Source organism: Anthonomus grandis, chromosome 8, assembly GCF_022605725.1.
Source record: "Anthonomus grandis grandis chromosome 8, icAntGran1.3, whole genome shotgun sequence".
Taxonomy (NCBI): Eukaryota; Metazoa; Arthropoda; class Insecta; order Coleoptera; family Curculionidae; genus Anthonomus; species Anthonomus grandis.
Window position 1 is genome coordinate 755,877 of NC_065553.1, and position 22,330 is coordinate 778,206.

The window sequence follows — 22,330 nt, forward strand, 5'->3', positions numbered from 1 at the left end:
TGTAAAAATACAAGTAAATGCTTTTAAATCACGCGAAAGCAAAGAAATAATTTTCTTCCTAAAATGTAATACTTACCTATTCATAGTGTCGAATATCAAGTACAGCATTAACAACTGCTGATCTAAAAAATACTGCGGAATGTTGAAATTGTAAATACGTATTAAACAAAATTTAGTAAATACTATTTTCGTTTTAGTTTTTGTCGCATTCTTTTCGTTGCTTTGAAAATGCAATAAATAAAATACCAGTTCATTTAACATTACTAGGTGTGGCTCAGTGATAAGGTGTTGTTTTTTTCCTGTCAAGTAGACAATTTCCTCATTTTTGTCTAAAATGGAGTACACTTATAGTGAAATGTGCGATATGCACTTTGTGTATGGTCTTGCTAATGGTAATTCACAAGCAGCGAGGCGTATTTACGCGGACAAATACCCTAACCGAGTACTTCCTCATAGTCAAATGTTTACTCGCCTCCATCAACGTCTCAGAGAAAGTGGAAGTTTTAAAAAACTTACAGTCGACAATGGACGACCCCGCACAGTTGCAACCGCAGAAGCTGAAGAAGCAGTGCTCCACGAAATCGAGGATAATCCTTCAACGAGTACAAGACAGATTGCTGCCACTTTAAACATTAGTCAGCCAACAGTGTTTAGAATACTGAAAAATCAGCTTTTGTACCCGTATCACATCCAGCGGGTACAAGCACTTTTGCCAGACGACTATCCTCATAGAGTGGCTTTCTGTCGATGGTTACAACAAAACATTGTAGAAAATCCTCCTTTTTTATCAAAAATACTTTTCACGGACGAAGCTAATTTCTCCAGGAATTCGATAATGAATTTCCATAATAATCACATTTGGGCAGATGAAAATCTACATGGAATAAGTGAAAGTCGCCATCAACACCAATTTTCACTGAATGTTTGGGTTGGAATCATTGAAGACCACTTAATTGGTCCTTTCTTTTTGCAACAAAGGTTAAGTGGAGAAGTGTATCGGCGTTTTCTTCAAGAGGAGTTGCCAACACTATTAGAAAACGTCCCGCTTGACTTAAGGTACCAAATGTTTTTCATGCATGATGGCGCTCCGGCGCATTTCAGCTTAATTGCTCGACAGTATTTAGATAGAGTATATCCCAATCGTTGGATAGGGCGTGGAGGTATACAACCCTGGCCTGCGCGATCTCCCGATCTGAATCCAATAGACTTTTTCCTCTGGGGCCACCTCAAGCAATTAGTTTATACCACCCCCATCGAAAATGTTGAAGAATTAAGAAATCGTATTATTGCAAATTGCGATATTATTCGAAACACGCCAGGGATCTTTGAACGTGTTCGCCAGTCAATGCGTCGCAGGACAGACGCATGCATTGCAGTTGGAGGAACTCATTTTGAACAACTCTTATAGCGTACGTTTCTTAGTCCATAGCTTTTCATTACCTTCATCAATTTACTAATGTTTATTCTAAGAATTTAATTAATGTACCTAAGTTTAATTAAAACTATTTTTCAACAGGTAGTACAGTTAATGTCATGTCAAAATTCCAAATTACCGTATTTACTATTCTTCACCCTGTAAATCGATAAGTAGGCATTTTATTATGTTTATTCAAGTTTTTTCAAACGTTTGCATTAAACTAATTTTTTTATCGAAAACGGAGGGAGATACGAAAAACACCCAAGAGTTGAAACAATTCCATCTTTAGTTGCGTCATCCAAAAAATGTACAGGAGGTTCAAAAAATCTACTAGGTGCTATTTTTTGTACAAAACACCTAACCCGCTTACCCCGTGGGCACGTCCCTGGAATAACAAATCAACTGTCATATGTCAAAAAGATACATCATTAAGATATCCAGAAATGGTGTGAATGACATTGCAAACAGCAAAGGCATTTCTTAGATATTAATAAAAAATCGATTTTTTAAGAAAATTTGAACACCCTGTATCTCGGAAACGAAGCACTTTCGGACATATGTTTATAGGAACTTTTCGTCATAATTTAACCCAAAAAAACCGGCATTTCATTTTCGTGCAATATTAATGAATCACCCTGTATTAATTTACTGACAATTCAGTAAAGTATTTTTTTTCAAAAATTATTAGAATCTAGGACGGTTAGTAGTTTAGGAATTATGGGTGAAATTCCGTAGAAACAAGTGTGCAGAGGGTGCCCCAATGAATTACGCGTCAAGGAAAACATTTTAAACGGGCTCCCGGGACTTTTAATTAAACATCGCTGTTCCCCTTGCGGCACATTTTCAACCGATAAACGTCCAGTGGCGCCGAATAAATAAAAAGAAAGTTAGCCTTAATATAGAAAATCCATATTTTTAGTCTTTATCGCTTTTCGCGTCCCACTAACGCACTACGTGCGGACATCTGTGGTAATGTTTTGAATTAACTCGAAATGTTGTTTTTCTTATATAATCATCCAATCTACAGACGATGTGCATCAATTTAATGCGATCGTAGAAGATACTTGACAATTGTTTAAAAATTGACAAACTTAACATAGTAAAATTAAGAAATAGATATTTTAATCTTAAATTGATTGAATTTAAAGTTTTGTAATGTTTGTAAGTGGAAGTCCATTCTTGAAGTGGAGTGGCTATAATATAGCGGGTTTGGAAGGACAGGAAGACTTTTCTCCACAAATGAAAATGTCAGTCTTTTGTCAAGAGTTATGCATTTCGATTTCATTCATCATCATCAGACTCTAATACTACAAAGCTGTGTTGATTTTTTTTGCCAAAAACATAGCTATGTAGTCTTAGAGTTTGATGATGATGAGTGAACTCATCGAAATGCATAACTCTTGACAAAAGATTGGCATTTTCATTTGTGGCGAAAAGTCTTCCCGCCCTTTCCAACCCGCTATATTTTGTAATGTTGTTTAATTTTACTCCTTGATCCAAATGGTCCTCGCTCGTTCTTGTGCTGTTATTGGGGAATTTGAAATGGTTTTCATTTTGATGTTTATAAATCTTGGAGTTAAGTCAAAATACAAATAATGTTGGAGAAAACAGATTTTCAGCAGTAAGTAAAATAAGATCCAGAGAAGATTCGTTAGATGTCAAAATTCTGAGTTTCTACCGCATTTAATGTTTCAGTAACGTTCTGAATGAGCTTGAAACATAATTTTTCGCACGTAGTCATTTCATCTCTATTTTTACTGTATGTGGATGACTTGAGTTCATTGAAACTGCAGGGCAAGGTGGTTCAGTTTGCTGATGATACCACCATACTATGGAGCCATAAAAATTCTGACTATATTAAGACTTGTATCCTTAAAGACCTTCAGATTTTATCAGGGTGGTGTGCTTCCAACAGGCTCGTGTTTAATGTAAGAAAGACGTCTATTATGGGGTTTTAGTGCGATGTTCAGGGTCTGATGTTTGACGAAAATTCCCTCTTGCAGAATAAAGAGTGCTGCAAGTTCCTAGGAATTACCATTGATGGTCGCCTTCGGTTTGAAGATCATATTTTACATTTAGCTGGGAAATTATCTTCTGGATGTTTCGCAGTAAGAATGGCAAAACAAGAGCTGGGAGGGGTGGTTGCACGTTCAGTGTACTTTTCACTTATTGAATCTCATATTCGGTATGGCTTGCCTTTTTGGGGTTTAACCAATAAGGGGCTACTTAACATTATCTTTGTTATTCAAAAAAAAGCAGTTAGATACCTGTGTTCTGCTAAGTTAAGAGATTCTTGCAAGCCCCTCTTCATTTCTGAAAAAATCCTAACTCTTTTTTCACTCTTTATCTTAGAAACAGCTGCTCTTATTCACAAAATTCCCAAACTACCCTCTGACACTGGCCATTTAACTCGTCGTGTAAATGATGTTCCCCTACCTATTCCTACGTCTTCCCTTACCAAAAACTCATTAATTTACATAAGTAAAAAAATTTACAATCATGTTCCTCTATGTGTTAGACATATATCGGATGTTAAGAAATTTAAAAGAGAATTAAAGTCGCTTTTATTGGCTAAGACATATTATAACCTGGATGACTTTTTTAATGATAGGTTTTAACCTTGGACATGTTGAAAAGTTTTCTTTTTTTCCTTTTTTCTTCTCTAGTTTTGTCAACAAGTTTACCTTTATTTAGTAATTGATTGTTTTATTTAGTTATCTTTAATTTAAGTATGTTCAAAAAGTTTTGTCTTCTTGTGTTTAATTTTGTTCATTGTTTTGTCAATTTTTGAAATTGTATTTGTGTTTTGTTTTTTTTAGCTTGTAGGATGCTTGTACACAAGATTATTCTTACGTAATATAGCACATTTTCTTTCTTTCTTTCTTTCTTTCTTTCATCCATAGACAAGGAGCATTATTTCAATGCGATCGTAGGAGATTCTTGCAACTGAGTTGCATTTGTTCTGAAAAAGTGGCTTGAAAGTTGATATTAAGAATTTCAACCACATTTCACTTTCTGGTAAAGTTCTAAATGAGCTTGAATTGTTATTCTTCTCACATAGCTAACACTTAGATCAATAAGTCCGCAAGGTGTTTCAGTTTGGGCAATGACTTCTTCATTGGAGCCAAATTTCTTCCCTTGGAGCACTTCTCTTAGGTCTTTGATAGCCAGTAGTTGCTGGAGGCCAGGTCAGGTGAATACGGTTGGTGCGTGAGCAATTCGTCAAAAAATTTGGTCATCGTACTTATTGATTGGTGAAATGGCGCATTGTCTTGGCCTTTTTTTCCTTCAAACGCTCCAATAATGCTATGTAATAATCGCTATTGATTGTTTTACCTTTTTCAAAATAGTCTACTAATACGATTCTATGAGCATCCAAAATACAGAGGCCAAAAATTTCTCAGCTCTCAAGTCGTCTCTTCGGACGACTTTCACCAGCCTCTCATCACTCAGGTGAGTGTCTATTGGACTCTGATGTATAGTGGTCATGAACTTAATATATATATCTGGACTGACAATTTATTGAAAAATAAATGACCATTACTAGGTAGCTGACGGACTTTATCCGAGTAGAAATTATCATTTGCATAGTCATACATAAATGAAATTTGAATGCTGTTCTCGGTTTTATTAAAAGTTGCATGTCAATGAAAATTTAAGAGAAGGATTATATGTCTTCATTTACAAGTGGGCTATTGCATTTAATTAAATGATTGATTTCTATGTCAGAGAGTATTAAATCTAACCTTCTCTGTATGTGATTAAAGAGTGAGTCATATTGAACATGTTTATGAAGATTTATAACATTTTGTAACAGATCACAATTTATACAGCCCTTATTTTACTTTAAATAGCAAATTAAAAGCTCCCAACAACAATAATTCAAAACATTTGGAGGCAAATAAGTAACACGTAAATAAAAAAAAATTTAGGAAGATTTTTTTTTAAAAGTCATTAACAAATAATATGGATTACATGAAAATACCCTAGTAAGTATTATTGATAAATATAAAGAGCTTAATGAAATAACTGATCAGGAATTTGAGTATCCTGTTCCCTATATATTAGATAAAATATTTATTAATTTATAAAAATCTATATTCCAAGAAAATTAAATAAACACATTATGTCTCATAAATAGTTAATTTTTTGTTATTAAGTAAAATATTTAGCCTTTTTACAAAACGCGATAATAAAATTTTAAACAACTACTACGATTTTTTAAACTATTTGGGAATAGTTATATATGATATAAATAATGTGTGTCTCTATGGTATGAGTCTCATATGGTGTATTTCATATTCTTTTATCCATATACCAACTTTAAAAGTGTAACAAAATGTTTATCAATTATTGTGATTTTTTAGATTATTTATTATTTTAGGGATATTTATGTTTTATATTTGCAAAAAAATCAAATCTACACTCTTTTTGTTATAAGTAATTATAGCTTTCCCTGTACCTTTCTCAACTAAGATATTTTAGAAGTTTAAAACAGATTTAATCCTTAAATATAAAAAAACTTTTATTGCGGACAGAACTTATCTGGGCGACTGTAAAAACGTTGCTAACTTCCATGTGTTATGCTCACTTAAAACTAAGAGCATCATTTCGTAATAACGAATTAATTCTTTGATTTGTTTCTTATTTTTAATTCCAATAAATTAATTTACTTGTCCTTCTACGTCACTGTACGTGAGCAGCACCCAGGCTGCCTATGGAGGCAATAAGGCCTCCCCCGACGTAAAATCGGTCCAGGACAAGCTGTGCCCCGCTACAACAGGAGAGGAGCAGGCGGCAGCAGCTGTTATCCCGAACCCCCCTCAAGAATGCCTGGAATTGAAAATTATTCACTGCCGCGGCCCGTAATTGAAATACCTCTCCTCTGTCCGTTTTTCCTTATTGTACTTTTTGATTTATTTGTCTTCTAGGGGGGAGAGAGAGAGAGTAAAAGGGGTCGATGGAATTTCAATTTTAAACTATATACGTATCACTGTTCTAATATTCAACCTGACGCGACGGTCGATTTATAAACGTTATTAATAGTCCCAAATCTCTTCTCTCCAAGGGCATATTTGCGTTTTTCATGGGAAGGACAAGGATAATTCCCGGATATACTGCGGAACATAAACCGAGAAAGGAGGATTACCGTTTGAAAAATGGACCTGCCGGTTTTTCGGGCCGCCGGGAAATCCTTGCGATTTTCTGGCTTTCCAAGATATCAATTCATTGTTTTTTTCATTGACATAGAAAAAAAGTAGTAAAAGTTCCTGTATTGCCATCTCAGTCTTACAATGGTAATAAAATGACGATGTCTCTATCATATTGTTTGAAATTTGCTAGAAAAATTCAGTTTTCAGAAGATCCCGATAGTAATTTAGAAACGAAGCTGTCATTTAGAAAAATAGGATAAAATTTCAATTTTCATTGTTTTATCCTCATCCCAGTCTTTCTCTCTTTAAGTTCCATGTCTTCGTTGGAGGTTGGATATCATCAGGATAGTTCATTTGATGTTAGTCCAAACCAATCTCTTAAGTTCCCTTATAACATGTCCGAAGCATTCAAGTTTTCTGCTTTTTAGCGTTTTAACTACTTCCTTCTCTCCTTTTGAATTCTTAAACGCAGTTCCATGTTCGTGACTACCTTTCAAAGGCATCAAATTTATCCATTTCGGCCTTTTAAGAATCCAAGCTTCAACTTGATACCGTAGGGTCGAAAATACGTAGCACCTTAACATTCGTATTCTAAGTTTTAAATTGATATTCTTGCTACATAGAAATCTTTGCAATTTGACGAATGTTACTCTTGCTATCTCTATTCGGGATTTTATATCAATTGACTGATCCAACGTTTCTGCTACCCAGATATTTATATTTCCTTAATCTCTCTATAGGTGTATTGTCTATCATAAGATTTCCTTGGATATTTTCTCATTTGGCTATGACCATAAACTTATTTTTTTCAGCTTCATTTTTAGACCGTAGGAATTACATGCATCATCTAGTCTTTGTGAAAGTGTTTGGAGATCTCTAAGATAATCTACCTTTAGCATAGTATCATCAGCGAATCGCATATTGTTCAAAACTTTACCGTTAATGGTAACGCATTCTTGCCTGTTACTTAAAGACTCACGGAAAATTGCCTCGCTGTACAAATTAAACAACAACAATGGAGAAAGCACACATCCTTAATGAACTTCCCGCAAAATTTTTATTTCTTTCGAGAGTCTGTTGTCTATTCTTTGATTGATAATAATTCTGATGTCCCGGCTATCAATGTTTAGATCTGTAAGTATTTTGATAAGCTTATGATGTTGAACCTTATCGAGAGCTTTTTCAAAATCAATAAAGCACCCATACAGATCTTGATTCATGTCTAAACATCTCTGTGCCAAACCATTTATACCAAATAGAGCCTCTCTGGTTCCCATACCTTTTCTAAAACCCACCTGATTGTCACTTATTTCGGAATCCACTTTAGCTAATATTCTATTGTATATTACGCTTAAAAAAAATTAAGAAAGTGTCTCATGAGTGCAATCGTTCGATGGTCAAAGCACTCTTTTGCGTTGGGTTTTTTAGAGATCGTTACAAATATGACACTGCATATATGACATTAAAAAAGTTAACCAATACCTTGATGGCGTCATCGTCTATAAGTTTAAGAAGTTCAACTGGCAGTATATCAGGACCACTAGCCCTTCCTCCCCTTGCCTGTTTGACAGCATGTAAAATCTCCTAGCGTAAAATTGGTGGACTTAGTCTGAGGTGTCATAAACGATGATGATGAAATCATGGTTTTTTTATTTTAATTGAATGAACTTTGCTATAGAAGAACTCCGTTTCCAGAAGCAATTTAGAAATGAAGTAATAATCCATTTTTACTTTTCATTCCTATTTATTCTGATCTCAGTATGAAGTATCATAAAGGATTTTAATGAAATGGTGTTTATCATTGTTATTAAGTTCGAAAAATCACAACTTTGCTGAGAAAAGAACACCGTGATCAGAAGATTCGTAATTGGTAATTTAACCGAACCATGAGAGAAACAAAGACTAAAATATAATTGCAAATAACTACTTAAAATTTACTATGTGGTTCGTGTGTACATGTCAATTTAACTTTAATCACAGCTAGTTACACTTTGGTTACAGTACCTCTCGCTGTATTCGGTACTGGAGGGGAGGTTTTATTTCTTTTTTTGATTCTTGGCTTTTTAGTTCTCTTTGTCTAACTTACGTTGAAGTTCTTCTCCTTATGATTTGTTTTTTTAACTTAGAATATTGAAAGACTAGAATAAGCATTGCCGTGTAACTATGGGTAGTTTGTTTGCATGCAACATTTCTGATGCCATGATGCCAAATGCTTATGTTGAAATGTCAAAAAAACACTTTATAATATCATAAAATTTTGTCACTTATTTTGACAGGCACAAAATAATACTACTGTTGCCCTTTAATAAAATATGAAGCATTTTTTTAATAAAATATGATAAGATACTCTATAAAGAAGTCAATATTCAAAGTTAATTGATTCTAGATAACGTATATTAGAGAAAAAGGCAGCAACATCGCAACGCCGCTCGATCGTATTATTGATGGTCACAAGAAATCTTCACCAGTGACAGCGGCAAAAACTATTTTCATGATAAATATTTATTAATAATAGCACAGATTATACTAGCTGCGCAGTTTTGCGTTTTTTATTCTTTATAGCCTATTAATAGATTAGTATTTTAAAGAAATATTTGAGTTTAAAAATTTAAAGATTCTCGTATTTTAAATACACTTACCTCAGTGGCGAAGCGTACGAGTAGACAAGGTAGACACTGTCTACCCAAAATTATCCAGTTATTTCTCATTAATTTATTACGTAATTATTTCATGTAGTCGCTCTCCTTACTATTATTATATAGTATCTAAACGGCTATAATATCTATCTATCTATAATATCTAAGGCGCGCCCCGCCCCGCCTGACGCACCAATTAAAATAAAAATGCAGGGCTGACACCCAATTAATGTATACGAGTCCCAGGAAGACACATTGATATTTGTCTTTCGAAATTTGGAGCATCTAATCGAACCATTTATACGCATCAAGCAGGTGACAGAGGTCCAGCCGCATCAGTATTCAGCCTATTACGTATGCAAAATTTACTCGCGGGAAAGACATTTGAGCTTTTGTCTATCGAAGTCGACCAGCTATTTTATTATGCTCTTGAGGGTTATTGTTTATGGACACGCTTGATCTGGTCGGCCGCAATACATCTTCAGTTTTGTTATATATTAGTTTTCTGTATTATATTAGTTTTTAATATTGGCAATTGTATTTTAGTTGTGTTTTGTGTTTTTATTTGTCTTTAATTAATTTTAAAGTAATGGATATTATGGATTTATAAGTTATGGTTATACCTATGTTGTGTTTTTTTTGTACGTAGTATTTATTTTTATCTATCTATCTTTTTATGCTAGTAGTAATTATTTTTTTTTTTTTTTATATCACTACATATTTTTTCTCTTTGAGTTAATATTTCATGTGCTTTCATTCTCTATTTCATTAAAGTCAATAATATTGAATATACATTTTTTTTCTAATTAACAATTTTTATTGTTTGTCTACCCGAAAGAAAAGTTCACGCTTCGCCACTGACTTACCTCATATTCAGGTTTTTATTTAGGTTTATTCCTATGATCCCATATTCTACGTTTATGATGACGGTTCTCCCTTGATAAGATGTTATGACAGTATCGGTATTTACTTGTGATCAGATTTTTCCATGGTAAGGCACAAACGGCACAATTTGTGCAAAACAAAACACCCCCCTGCCCCTGAACACATGTTGAACTCAAACAAAATTGTTGTTTACTGATTCTAGTCTTTTAACGCTCTAAGTTGTTTAAGGTTTCTCTTTATGGATTGCTTCTCCTTTGGAATCTTCTCCTGGAACCCTCAGAGAGTTAACATATGGAATGATGTATTATGAATGTGTGGTGCGGGACTTACAGTTGGATTTCATTTACATTTAGGCTCCATGATTGAATTTTATGTCATGCATGGATATTGTACCCTGTGTTCAGGCTATCAAGCAGGTTAATTATTCGAATTATATGATTTTCGCATTCACAGAAGATGTGCTGTATTGCTCCCACCTGCCCGCAGGTTGTTGTCCTTTACTCTGATTCTCTATTTAGATATGATAGTATGGAGTAGTGGTTTAATATCATCCTTTCATAGTTGTTATCTTTTTCCTCTTAACCTGTGCTCTTTTAAACCATGCACAGAAAAAAAAAGGATACTTAAAATGAGAATTAGACATTTTATTTGAGAAAATCTAAGGATTATATATCCGCAAGAAGATAAAAGAAGATAAAAGTAATTTAAGAATATTATATTTTCAATTTCAAGATGTTTATAGAATTGGTTTAAGTCGACAAATAACTTATTGTGAGAATATATTGAAATTTCATTTGAAATTATCATATTCTTAATTTAAGTAGTTCTACTGTTAACAATAAATCTATGAACATATCGTTTTGACGAATTGCTTCATCAGACCAAAAATATTTAAGACTAGCTACAATGAGTTATAAATTCAACTTAAAGATGTGAAGAATTGCTTTAAACCGCCTGGCAAATTAAATTGAATATTAAATAGTATTAAATTAAAATGTTTATGGCTTGTTAGTAATATTTTTTTATTCGATTTAAATAGGTTAAATATTTGAAATGAGTAATATTTACACTCAGTTGAAATAAATTAATAGTTTTATAGTATTTAGTGCTGTAGTATTTATTGGGTTCTTTTTGAATTAAAATAAAAATACCAAAAGGCACACAATTTCTGGTAGTTTTATTTTGATAGCAAAAGAACTCTATAAATTACCACAACACTAAATAACATAAAACTGTCAATTATTATTTCAACTAAGTGTGAAAATTGCTATAACGTATAAAACATTCAACCGTTTTATATTTTATGATTTAGGTATTGTAATAAATTACTATGTATTTACCTAATTATTTTTCGGTTAAATTCTGCTAATAAATTAATAGAACAGGTTCTACGCAAACATATGTTTATTATCCAAAAACAAAAACCTACATACATTATATAGGAACAAATATTACTTTAAATAATTGTAACAAAAACAGTAAACAAAAAAAAACACATTCTGTGTATGTTTTTTAAATATAGGTACAATTTTGTCATAAAGTACTCATACAAAATGAACCTGTGAACAAATATTATCCAAAAACAAAAACTTATACATACATTATACAGGAACAAAAATATCATTTTACATTGCAACAACAACAGTAAACCAAAAGAAACACACATTTTGTGTATGTTTTTTAAATATAGGTACATATTTATCACAAAGTACAAAGTAGGGACTCATAGAAAATAAAAATGTGAACAAGTTTATTTCCAAAAAAATTTTAAACAATCCTACTAAATACTTACAAAAAATATGGTAATAATATTATTATGTAGTACATATTTCAAAAAATAAAACTTTAAAAGAATCTTCTTTTGAATTATGATTAAAAAAACCACTACATACTACAACAAGAAACTGCACAATCTTCTGTTATAACATTCTAAAAATGTATATCGTTTTAAATAGTTGATTTTTATTTAAAATAAAATAATTACCATTTCTTTAATTTTATCAAGAATTTTAAGTCTGGGCGCCACAAGAGGCACTAATTCCTTCAAAACCTCTTCATTAAGATTTATTAATTGATCCTCATTAATTTGATTTGCTAGAAAAAATATAAGCTGTTTAAAAGACATTTTGTGACACTAACAGTGAGGAAGAAAACTAAAAAACAGAAAATGTTAAACAGAAAAGAAAACTAAAAGTTTATTTATTTAATTGTGTAAATTGAATGGTCGACATTGAGAAAAATAATGCGATAATAATGTACAAATGTGTTTATTAGATTGTTTGTTTTGTGATGTCTGCATTGCAAAGTTAAATGCAATTATGCGATAAAAATAAAGAAAATGCTATAATCAAAAGTGGATAATACTGGAAAATAATGGTGTTATATTCTAAAGGGATTTATATAAAGAGTCGAGAGTATATCAAGAAGAATATTAAGAAGCATCTACGACACAGTTGTTAAAATGTATCAACAAAGGCAAGTTTTTTGATAAAATTGATATAAAAAGTTATGAAAAAAGCAAGCCCCTTTCCAAATCTTAAAAATAACGAAATAGTAATAAAAATGATTTTTAAATAAAAATTTTAGAAGTCTTTGTTTGAATGTTCTTTCGATAGTATCGAGCAAAAAAAGTCATATAATCTGTTTAAAACTTTATCAAACGTATATACAGATTTAAAAATAAATATAAAAAGTTACTCGTAACATAGGCGGAAGCTTTTTATTGTCTTTACAATGGCAGGTTTCAATAAAGACTAAACGTAACTAAAAAGAAAAACGGAAAATAAACCAGCGAGGAGTGCCTTAAAGGGAGTGTGTGTCACAAAATGACTTATAAACGAGTATCATACAGTATTTTTTCTACCTTGTGACTTTGTAGCCAAAAAAAAATCTAGGAAAGAGGAAGGAAGAGGAAAACGTTTACTATACGTCGCCGGTAGGTTAGGTCAAACGTGCGAATCACATAAAATCATAAATTTACTTAATTATACGTTTTTGCATTTTTGAGATGAACAAAAATTTCATTTGAGAATATATAAATTCAATTGAATACATTGATTTTATTGTAAGAAAATAAATATTTAAAGCAACAATTTATTTTCTTCAAACGAACCGGGTATAGTTTTCACTTGATTAATAGAGAATTTTAAACTATATATATGGGCTTTAAAGCAATAATATATATCTTTCTAAACAATAAACTGATTTATTTAAATTAATTAACTTGAAAAGCTTAAATTGAACATAACATTTACTAAATTCAAGATTATAATGACTTGAATTGATACCTTTATTATTTAAATAGGACATTTCATTGTTTTTATTTGAGAATACATTTAATACAACTAAATCTATGAAATATTTTGATTACAAAAGTATTCTCTTTTTAAATCTGTATTTTAAATATTTTGTTTCCTATTTATAAAGAACTCTATTTTCGCAATTTAAGCCTATTTACTTCAATTAAGAATGTATTATTCTTGAAAAAATGAGAAAATTTATTTACTTGTTAGGAGTAATCGTTTTTTTCTGTGTGGTTTCTTAAAAACCATCGAATTTCCTTTTAGCCGGAAATTGTCTCCCCATATGGTATCAAATATTTTGAGTAGAACATGTCTCAACTCAATGCAAGGATTTATGACTTGAATGCTTGTACCTCTTGCTTCCATTGACTAGGTGATCTACACTGAAAAAAATCATTGTAAATTTACTTTTTAAGTTTACAAAAATTTCACAACAATTATTCAGTAAGATTAAAATATTTTGTAATAAACCAAGTATTTACTAAAATTCCTAAAAAACTTGTGTAAATTTAAATCACTTTGTGAAACTTATAAGCAATATTACATTAGATTTGTAAAATTACCGAAGAAAGTTGCAAAATCACATTCATATTATAACATCACATAATATTTGTAATTATTTTTACTATTATAATGTAAAATTACAAGTTTTTTGTAAATGTATACCTTAATTCTTAAATTTACCATGGCTGTGTAAACCGCGGCCAATGAGAGTGCGTGTTTACGCGTCCCCAAGCGATTCCGAAATTTTCAACGTAAATGACGACTCAGTTATTATTTTCGACTTACGACAGGTAATAAAGAATTTTGTGCTAGTCCTTCTGTTTATCTTTACTGTTTCTTCGTGCCTATAAGTATCAGGTAAGTTAAATATTTACATTAATACCTGTTAACAATGATTACTTGCCTGACTGGTCAGGTTGCCAATTTCCATATAATTTGTGCGTGGTCTTTTATGAAAATGTCTTATTACCTATTAGTATGCATTTAGTATAGATTTTCAGCAAGTAAAGGTTATATAAACTTGTAATAGTTTATATAAACTAATAATGCTACTGATATATATTTATATTTACCAATATTCATTTTATATATTATATGCCTCTTAACCGGCGTTAAAAAGCTATTTTTAATGCCATTTGGAGCAAAATAACTATAATTTTAATAACAAAAAATAAACTAAATAATATAAATAAACTTTTGTCATAAGGTTAAATATTATATGTACTTATTTTATTCCAGGACCGATGAATCTTTTGTTGAGCTTGGTATGGAACCACGCATTGTATTATGTGGTGGCAAGTAAAAATTTTTTTTTTTTGAAAAAAGATTAAAAGTATTTTTTTTTAATTTGTAGGCTCTAACAATGCTATAAAAATATACCTAGAACAAGAACCTGTTGCGGAAAAATGTGACTTATTTGGAGGAGCATTGCATTGCTTAATTGCTCTTTATTTTGTCTTCAATTTGGAATATCCCAAAGAAGCATCCTGCATTTTGGATTTCCTTCAAAGATATATTTCAAAAATACACCCCGAAGCAGGAACCAAATCGAAAAAACAAAATCTTTCGAAAAGGAAAGTTATTTCATATTTAACGAAGTTAGCCAAGATAAAATAATAAATTATTATTTTATTTATGTGAATCTCAAATAACTTTGGTTTAAAACTGATTTCTTATATTAATTAATAACTTAATGTATTAATATAACGAGAAAGTAAAGTTTGGAACAAATTCGTTTTAAAATTGAAAGGTTTAAAAAAACAACGCTCGGACCCATTTATTTTTATTTTTAGTAGCGCTTTTTTGCCAATGTACACTTTCTATACGGGGTTTGTCATATAACCGTATCCTATACCAACTTATTTTAATTGAAATACAATTAAAAGAAAATGTACATAAAAGACCAATTATGTCATTACATCATCATCATAGACGATCATTCAACTATTTTTAAGTTACAAGAGGAGATTTCTCCAGAATTTAGTTTGGTATATAGGTTGATTCGTCAATACTATGGAAGTAAGCAACTACCATTGGCCAGGAAAAAGGGGTTTGGTAAATTTTTGGTACATAATGACATTTGGTCTGTAAAAAAATACACCGTGGTCCGGAACACGGTATATGATTTGAAGAACCAAAATGTGTAATTTTTTACCAACATTTGAAGCTGACCAATGAAAAATGGTGGTAATTTACTTTCATAATATTGTCAGAGCAAACGATGTAAGTACCGAATCAAATTCTATAGCGAAATCCACTAATGTGTTGTTACTCCTCAGGCATTTCCCTTACCTTACTTTCCTATTTAAAATTTAAATTTTAATATCTATTTTTCGACTTATAATGTGAAATAAAATATAGCAGCTGTCAAAATTTTTGAGAAATATTTTTTACAAATATGAGAAAATAAATATTCAAAAGTCAAAATAGGAAAATTCTGTTTTTTTCTATTATTAATGACATTACCGCTGTACAGTATACAAAAAATATTAAATGCCTGCCTGATGTTTGACACCTTGTAACTTAAAAATATAATGAAAGTATAGCGCATGTGATACAGCAAAATTCTTGGAATATATCCCAAAATGTAATCACATACAGGGTGTTCCAATTAAAATAAGAAAGTTGGTATTGGCCACGGTAACATGACACACCCTGTATAAGAAGTTTTAATTGAAAAAAAAAGCCTAGCAAAAAATAAAAATCGACGTGTCCGTGCGTTTCTTTTTTTGAGTCCATATGTTAAATGAATTTTTTCCAATCTTAAAGGGTTTTTTTTTTGTGAGATTTAGCTTATAAGTAGGTACCTATATTAACATATTTGATATTATATGGGGCCCCAAAATGTATATAGACTATGTCAAAGTTCTTGGCTACTTCAAGAGTTTTAAGAGTTTATGTTTTTGTTTGTATATTGAAGAGTTTAAGTTTCAAATATTCTTGTTATTTTCCTTTTTTTTTTTTTGAAAACTTACCATGTAGTTTTTTTATGTTCCTACTGAGTTTATTGAATTTCCATTGAGTTTTGAAAAAATAAATCCTTTGTATTTTTTTAAATTGCCACTTTAGTCTTTTATTTAATTTATCTAAAATACTAAACAAAAAACTGTAGCTAGTAAAAAATACAATTATTCCAATGTAATTTTACCAGAGCATTTTTTACATTTACAACGTGGTATTACAAAAAAAATGTTATTTCACATATAAAAATTACTAAAAATTTGAAAAATTAAATTGTAATTTCACAAAAAATATGTATTTCTTAGTCACAAAGATTAAGTAAATTCACAATTAAAAGGGAAATCTAAATTATAAATATTTTGTGAATTGATTACAAATATTTTGCGATTTTACAACAAATATAATGGTCACACTAAAAGCAGTAGATTTATTGTAAATTCACAAAATATTTTTTTCAGTGTACCTGCTCGTTTCCATATATCCCGGTATGACTGAGGATTCAGGCTAATTTCACTTGAGGATTGTCTACCAATCTATTTCTGGTCCTCAGGGTCAAATCCTCGCTATCATTTCTTAAGATTTTCTGAAGGGCACTTCTTGAGTCAGAGAAGATTAAAGCCAGTCCTACCTTACATCTTAGTATTGGGTCTATTGCTCTGTTTCTAGCTTATATTTCTGCTGAGCAAATTAAATGGTATTTTGGTATTCTTTGCAATACGCTGCTTCTGTGCACCATTTCTCTGTAGCTTAATTGGTGAACAACTTGTTCTTGTTTTCATTCTTTTTCAGATTCATTATCACGTATGGTACATGATCTGATTGCTTGATTTGTGAATTGGCTTACCAAGTCGAAGGCTTCAATTATGGGAGGGAACTTCCAGTATAAATTGATTATTGATTGAAACAACCAACAACCAAACAACCATTGTTGTGGCCATTGGTTTTTCGCACGAGAGGACTTCGCTTACTATCCTCGATGAAACCCATATTTTTCTGAGTCTTTTTTCTTTTGAGGTATTTCTGCTTTCTTTCTGAAGAGGATGTTTGTGGGGTTGGATTTCATGACATGTATTACTATCCTTAGAGCCTGGACCTGGATATGATCCAGTTTTTTCCATATGGTTTCTTACTACAGCTTTGTATAAGCCTTGTAGCATGGCTCTTGGGTCTCCTCCCTACCAGCGTTCGGCCAGGCATTCCATAATATGTATGCCCTTTGCTTGCATGATGCATATGTACTCTATTTTTCCATATTAAAGGTTTATCGAGTAAAAATCGCCTCAAATTCCAGTATTTCTTAAGCTTTTCCAGGCAGTTGAGTTCTGCTTTCGAAAAGTAACGAAATGGCTTCAACTGTCTGGAAAAAAAAAGCTGTAGCTATCTAGAAGTGTCAAAGGAAGCCGTTACCTGAGTAGCAAAAATAATATTTTTGTTATTTTTCTAGGGAGTTGAGGGACAAAAACTTACGTACTGACATCTGGAACTCAATGTGTTTTAAGTCTAAAATGATAAAGATCAAACTCCAAAAGAAAAATTACTTTAACTGCTTGAAAAATTCATATTACTCTTCCAGGCAGTTGGGTATTAAAAAATATTGTCAACTACCTAGCAAAAATATTATATTTCTTATTTTTCCAGGCAGTTAAGGGCTAAAAATGTCACCAGAAAATAAATAAGTTATAAGATCAACTTTTTGGAACTATTCAAAGGTTATTCAGATGTTAAATGCTCTTCGAACTTTGACAAATACCTTTCTTTAGTCTTCCAGGCAATTATTTTTCAAACGAGGTTAAACATCGCCTCAAATTCTAGGATTTGTTAAACTTTTCCAGACAGTTGAGTCCTGCTTTCGAAAAATAGCAAAATATCTTCAACTGCCTGGAAAAGTAGGAAATAAAGATCTTTAGCTGCATGGAAGTGTCGAAGGAAATCTCTCATTGTTTGTTCTATTGTTACCGGATCCTTCAGGTACATTTATCGATTGGTCATAAGGTTGAAGATTAGCTCTGTAACGTCCTGAGGAATTTGAAATTCTTGTAGCTTAAAATATATTATGGAGAGGTTGACATGGTCATATGCAGCACTAATGTCCAGAAGAATAAGGATTGAATACATTTTATCAGCCTTTATCTTCTCGATTTGAGCATAAGCAGTTATAAGTCAGTCCTTCTGCCTTTTCGAAAGTCCATTTGGTATGGATCTAGCAGTTATTGGGCTTTTATATTCCATCCAGTTAATAGATACTGACAAAAAATTGACAGGTCGTTAATGGGATTTGCAACTACAGATGGCGTTATGGGTGACAGTTGTGACAGACGCAAGTGACAAGCCCGATAAAAAAATTAAAAAATTTGACAACTTATTGCGATGTTATCGTTACATTCGAAAAATAATTATAAATAAACCACAAAAAAAACCCTCATTTATATTTGCATGCGTGTATTTTCTTAGTATAGCATGGCTTCAAATAACCGTGAAAACATTTTACATAGACGCAACCTTTTTTCAGACATCCTTCCATATAATTCTGAGGATCCGCCACTGGCCAGGGAACTGCTACACAAGGCAGTCAGTGGCTTGCCAAATTTTTTTAAAGACAAAGTGCCTACAAGTAATTTTTTTTTAATAAAAAAAGGGGTTTATGGCAATTAGAAATACATAAAGTAGAGCCTTCTAATTTACGTAGACCCTGCCTAGTGTTTTATACAAAAAGGGTTAGAAAGATCTGAAAAATGTCTGATTTATCATCTTTCTGACCTTTGGGTCTTTATTGTTGGAAAAAATTGAAAATCACATAAAAGGCTGCCCATTTGACAACAAAATTTATAAATTTGGCAAGGATTTTTCATACTGTTCCCATTATTAGGTGAATTTTAGCACTATTTATTGTTGAAAATGGTTAGTCTTGTGGTCAGAAAATTCTTAAAAATCCTTAAATAAATCAATGATTAAAGCAAACAGACCTTTTTCAACAATAAAGACAGTAGATTTAAAGTTATTTAAATAGGGTGTTAAAAATTCATGGCTTCAAAGATTTTTTTTTTCTTTTACACTTTACCACGAATTCGTAGCACCCTAAATATTAACAAAAACTAACTGAAAGTGTCTTTTCAAATATAGACCTCCTACCTTACAAGACCGAAAATGAGGCTCAAACGCGGGAATTTCTGCAAAAGGTGGTCGAAATCCTGCTGGATTTTGTCAAGGCCACCAACGATCGTAACGAGAAAATCCTGGATTTCCACCATCCGGAGGAAATGCAGAAGCTCTTGGACCTGCGGGTCCCCGACCACGGAGTGTCTCTGCAACAACTGATTAATGATTGCGCCACCACTCTGAAGTATCAAGTTAAAACCGGTAAGTGACAATGTATGTAAAATAATTGACTCTAATATGCAGTCAGTAAATACAACATACCCTTGGGAACTTTTGAGTACAGTAAAAATGACAGTTCCAACATTCAGTATACTAGAGAACGTTATAAAAAAAAAACAGACTTTAACTTCATAAAAATTTCGTATCTATATATATATATATATATCATTTTCTGTGCTCTCACGGGAGTCTTTTTTAGTCCGCCGAGGGACCTGTATCTTAATGCAATCGGAGGGTTGTCGGTGGTGACAAAATAAATAGAGTTTGTAATTGAATATGTCAGATATCAGAGGGCCGCTATTAAGAGCCTATTGAGCACAGCAGGAGATAAGCAGGGACATGGATACATTTCCTGCAGACGTCTGTATATAGCCGTATTTTGAAAGAGAAATGGATTTATTATATAATATTAGGCTAGGGCGTAACTAGATTCATCTATATTTTGTATGACAAAACCTCCAAAATAAGAGAACTTGTTGTTAAGCATTAAATAAATGAAGGTAGGGCAGCCAAATATGTAATTAATTAGTTTGCAAAAAAATTAAAGATCTGTCTAATCTCTCCTGACTTTACTTTTGAAATTAAAAATACATTATAAATGTTGGAAATCAAAAGTACATTCATCGACTGGCGAAATATTGCACTTGTAGGCTAAATATCTGAGAAATCGCCCTCGCACCCGTTCCAGTCTGTGTATATGATTAGCATGGTGACGGCTGATGAACAGTATTCAAACAATGGTCTTACCAAAGTACAATTAATGTAATAGCAGAAATACTCGTAAGATCAGATGTACATCCTAAGCGTACTGAGTGCCCAGGAAACAATTGTTTCAATGTGATTGAAAAATGATAGTGTAGACTCTAGGATCACTGTCAGATCCAATACTAATGAAACCTGAGACAAATATGATTCCTTCCAAGCATAATCAAAAAGGTTCTATTTTGTTTCTTTCAGAGTATTCTCTTCACGATACTGATCTAGTATTTTAGTTCATCAGCTAAATATAGAAATTTAGAGAATTGGAAACAGTTGGATTAATGAATATAACTAATAATAAGGACCAAAAGGGACTCCAGAAGGCATATGTTTAGATCTATAATTATTTTCACAACCTGAAAGCGGTTTAAGAGATAACTTGCTAGTTATTTCCAGCAGCTTTGAGCTTACTATATAAAAAACCTTATCACTCACCCTATCGAACGCCTTGGAAAACTCTATAGATTTTTTTGAAAGGAAACCAAACTACTCATCAATTACTGCTATACCAAGTATGGACCTTAAATATGAAGCGACAATCTTTTCAAATCATTTTGGGATAAAGCTGACATTACAAATGGGCCTATAGTTACTGATATCAGCCTTAGTGTCAGATATCTGGAAAGATACTTAAGGAGGGTGACCCACTAGACATAATGGAAGTGGACGAGAAAGAACAAAACTTCATGCATCGAATGTTATTTGTCGAAATTCCTGATTTCCTTATGAAAATTTTATTATGTTCAAATAATTGTGAACTTTCATGCGAAAATATATTTACCATGTCATTAAACGAATGGAGTAATAGTATCTCATCCCAACTTATGGGATCCAAGAAGTCATTTAACAAATATAAATCAGCTGACTTAACATCGTAATATCATTCTAAGGATCCTCCGAATTACTGTGATTGGCCGAGTTCTGCATCTGGATAGTAAACGGTAGATAGTACCCATCCGCAGGAACCAATGCATCATCGCTTTGTATCCCAATGGTGCTCGACTCGATTCGGTAGACAAAATCAAATCTAGTATTTTACCTGAATTGTTCGCAACATGTTGCCATTAACGTCAGATGTCAGACAATAAAGCAAGTACGTTCTTGGCCTCCTGGGAGTCATCACCGTATTATCATAGTCAATATAAAAGTAAGATGACGTGGCCTATTTGGCTTATGGTTCAATTTATACCCCATCCCTACTAGCCAACTGTAGCGAATTTTTAATGCTTATCAGACTTTGACATTTAATAGAGTTGGTTATATTAAGTTGTCTCTAAATATTCAGTTAATGCTCTTTGCTACCTAACAACTAACAAAAATAAAGAGGAGCAAGAGGAAGGAGGCCGTAAACAGAGGAACGAGTAAGAAGAACGAGACAAGAAACAGGAATTTATTATAATTAAATCCGACCTAAAAAAAGACATTGAGGACCTGATTAAGACTATGAAAGATGGCAGAAAGAGAATGAAAATGGAGACAGAAGACAAGACCATGAAAGAAGACTTACTGAATTTAAAAGATGATCTTAAAAAGGAGCAAGACGAAGAAAACAGAAAACAAAAGGAACAAAAAAATTGCAAGAACTAGAGATGAGAGTAAAGCATGCCTAGGTTGGCATCACTGTCTGACAGCTGTCATCTACGCATTGAAACATCAATTACTCAAGGCTATCTCATGGCCATCTTCATGCATTAAATTTGATTTTACCTATCATTTTTGAATTAAATGTCTTTTTGACAATGTCCAAAGTCCAGAGGACTGATCTTACATTCTTTTTCCTTACTATACTGATTAGCCTCATAGATAACGAGGATAATATAAGATCAATAGATAGGATAA

General features: G+C 32.1%; 1 protein-coding gene across 2 annotated transcripts in view; it reads left to right on the top strand.

The window, feature by feature from the left end:
* Positions 1-22,330, top strand: part of LOC126739508 (glutamate decarboxylase) — a 108,179-nt gene that overhangs the window by 18,343 nt on the left and 67,506 nt on the right. Inside the window, exons 3-4 of one of the 2 annotated variants that reach the window (XM_050445244.1) lie at positions 18,867-18,968; positions 19,478-19,714. In XM_050445244.1, coding sequence (XP_050301201.1) covers positions 18,867-18,968; positions 19,478-19,714 — 339 coding nt within the window. The remainder of the gene's footprint in view (positions 1-18,866; positions 18,969-19,477; positions 19,715-22,330) is intronic. The other variant, XM_050445245.1, reaches the window with a different exon arrangement.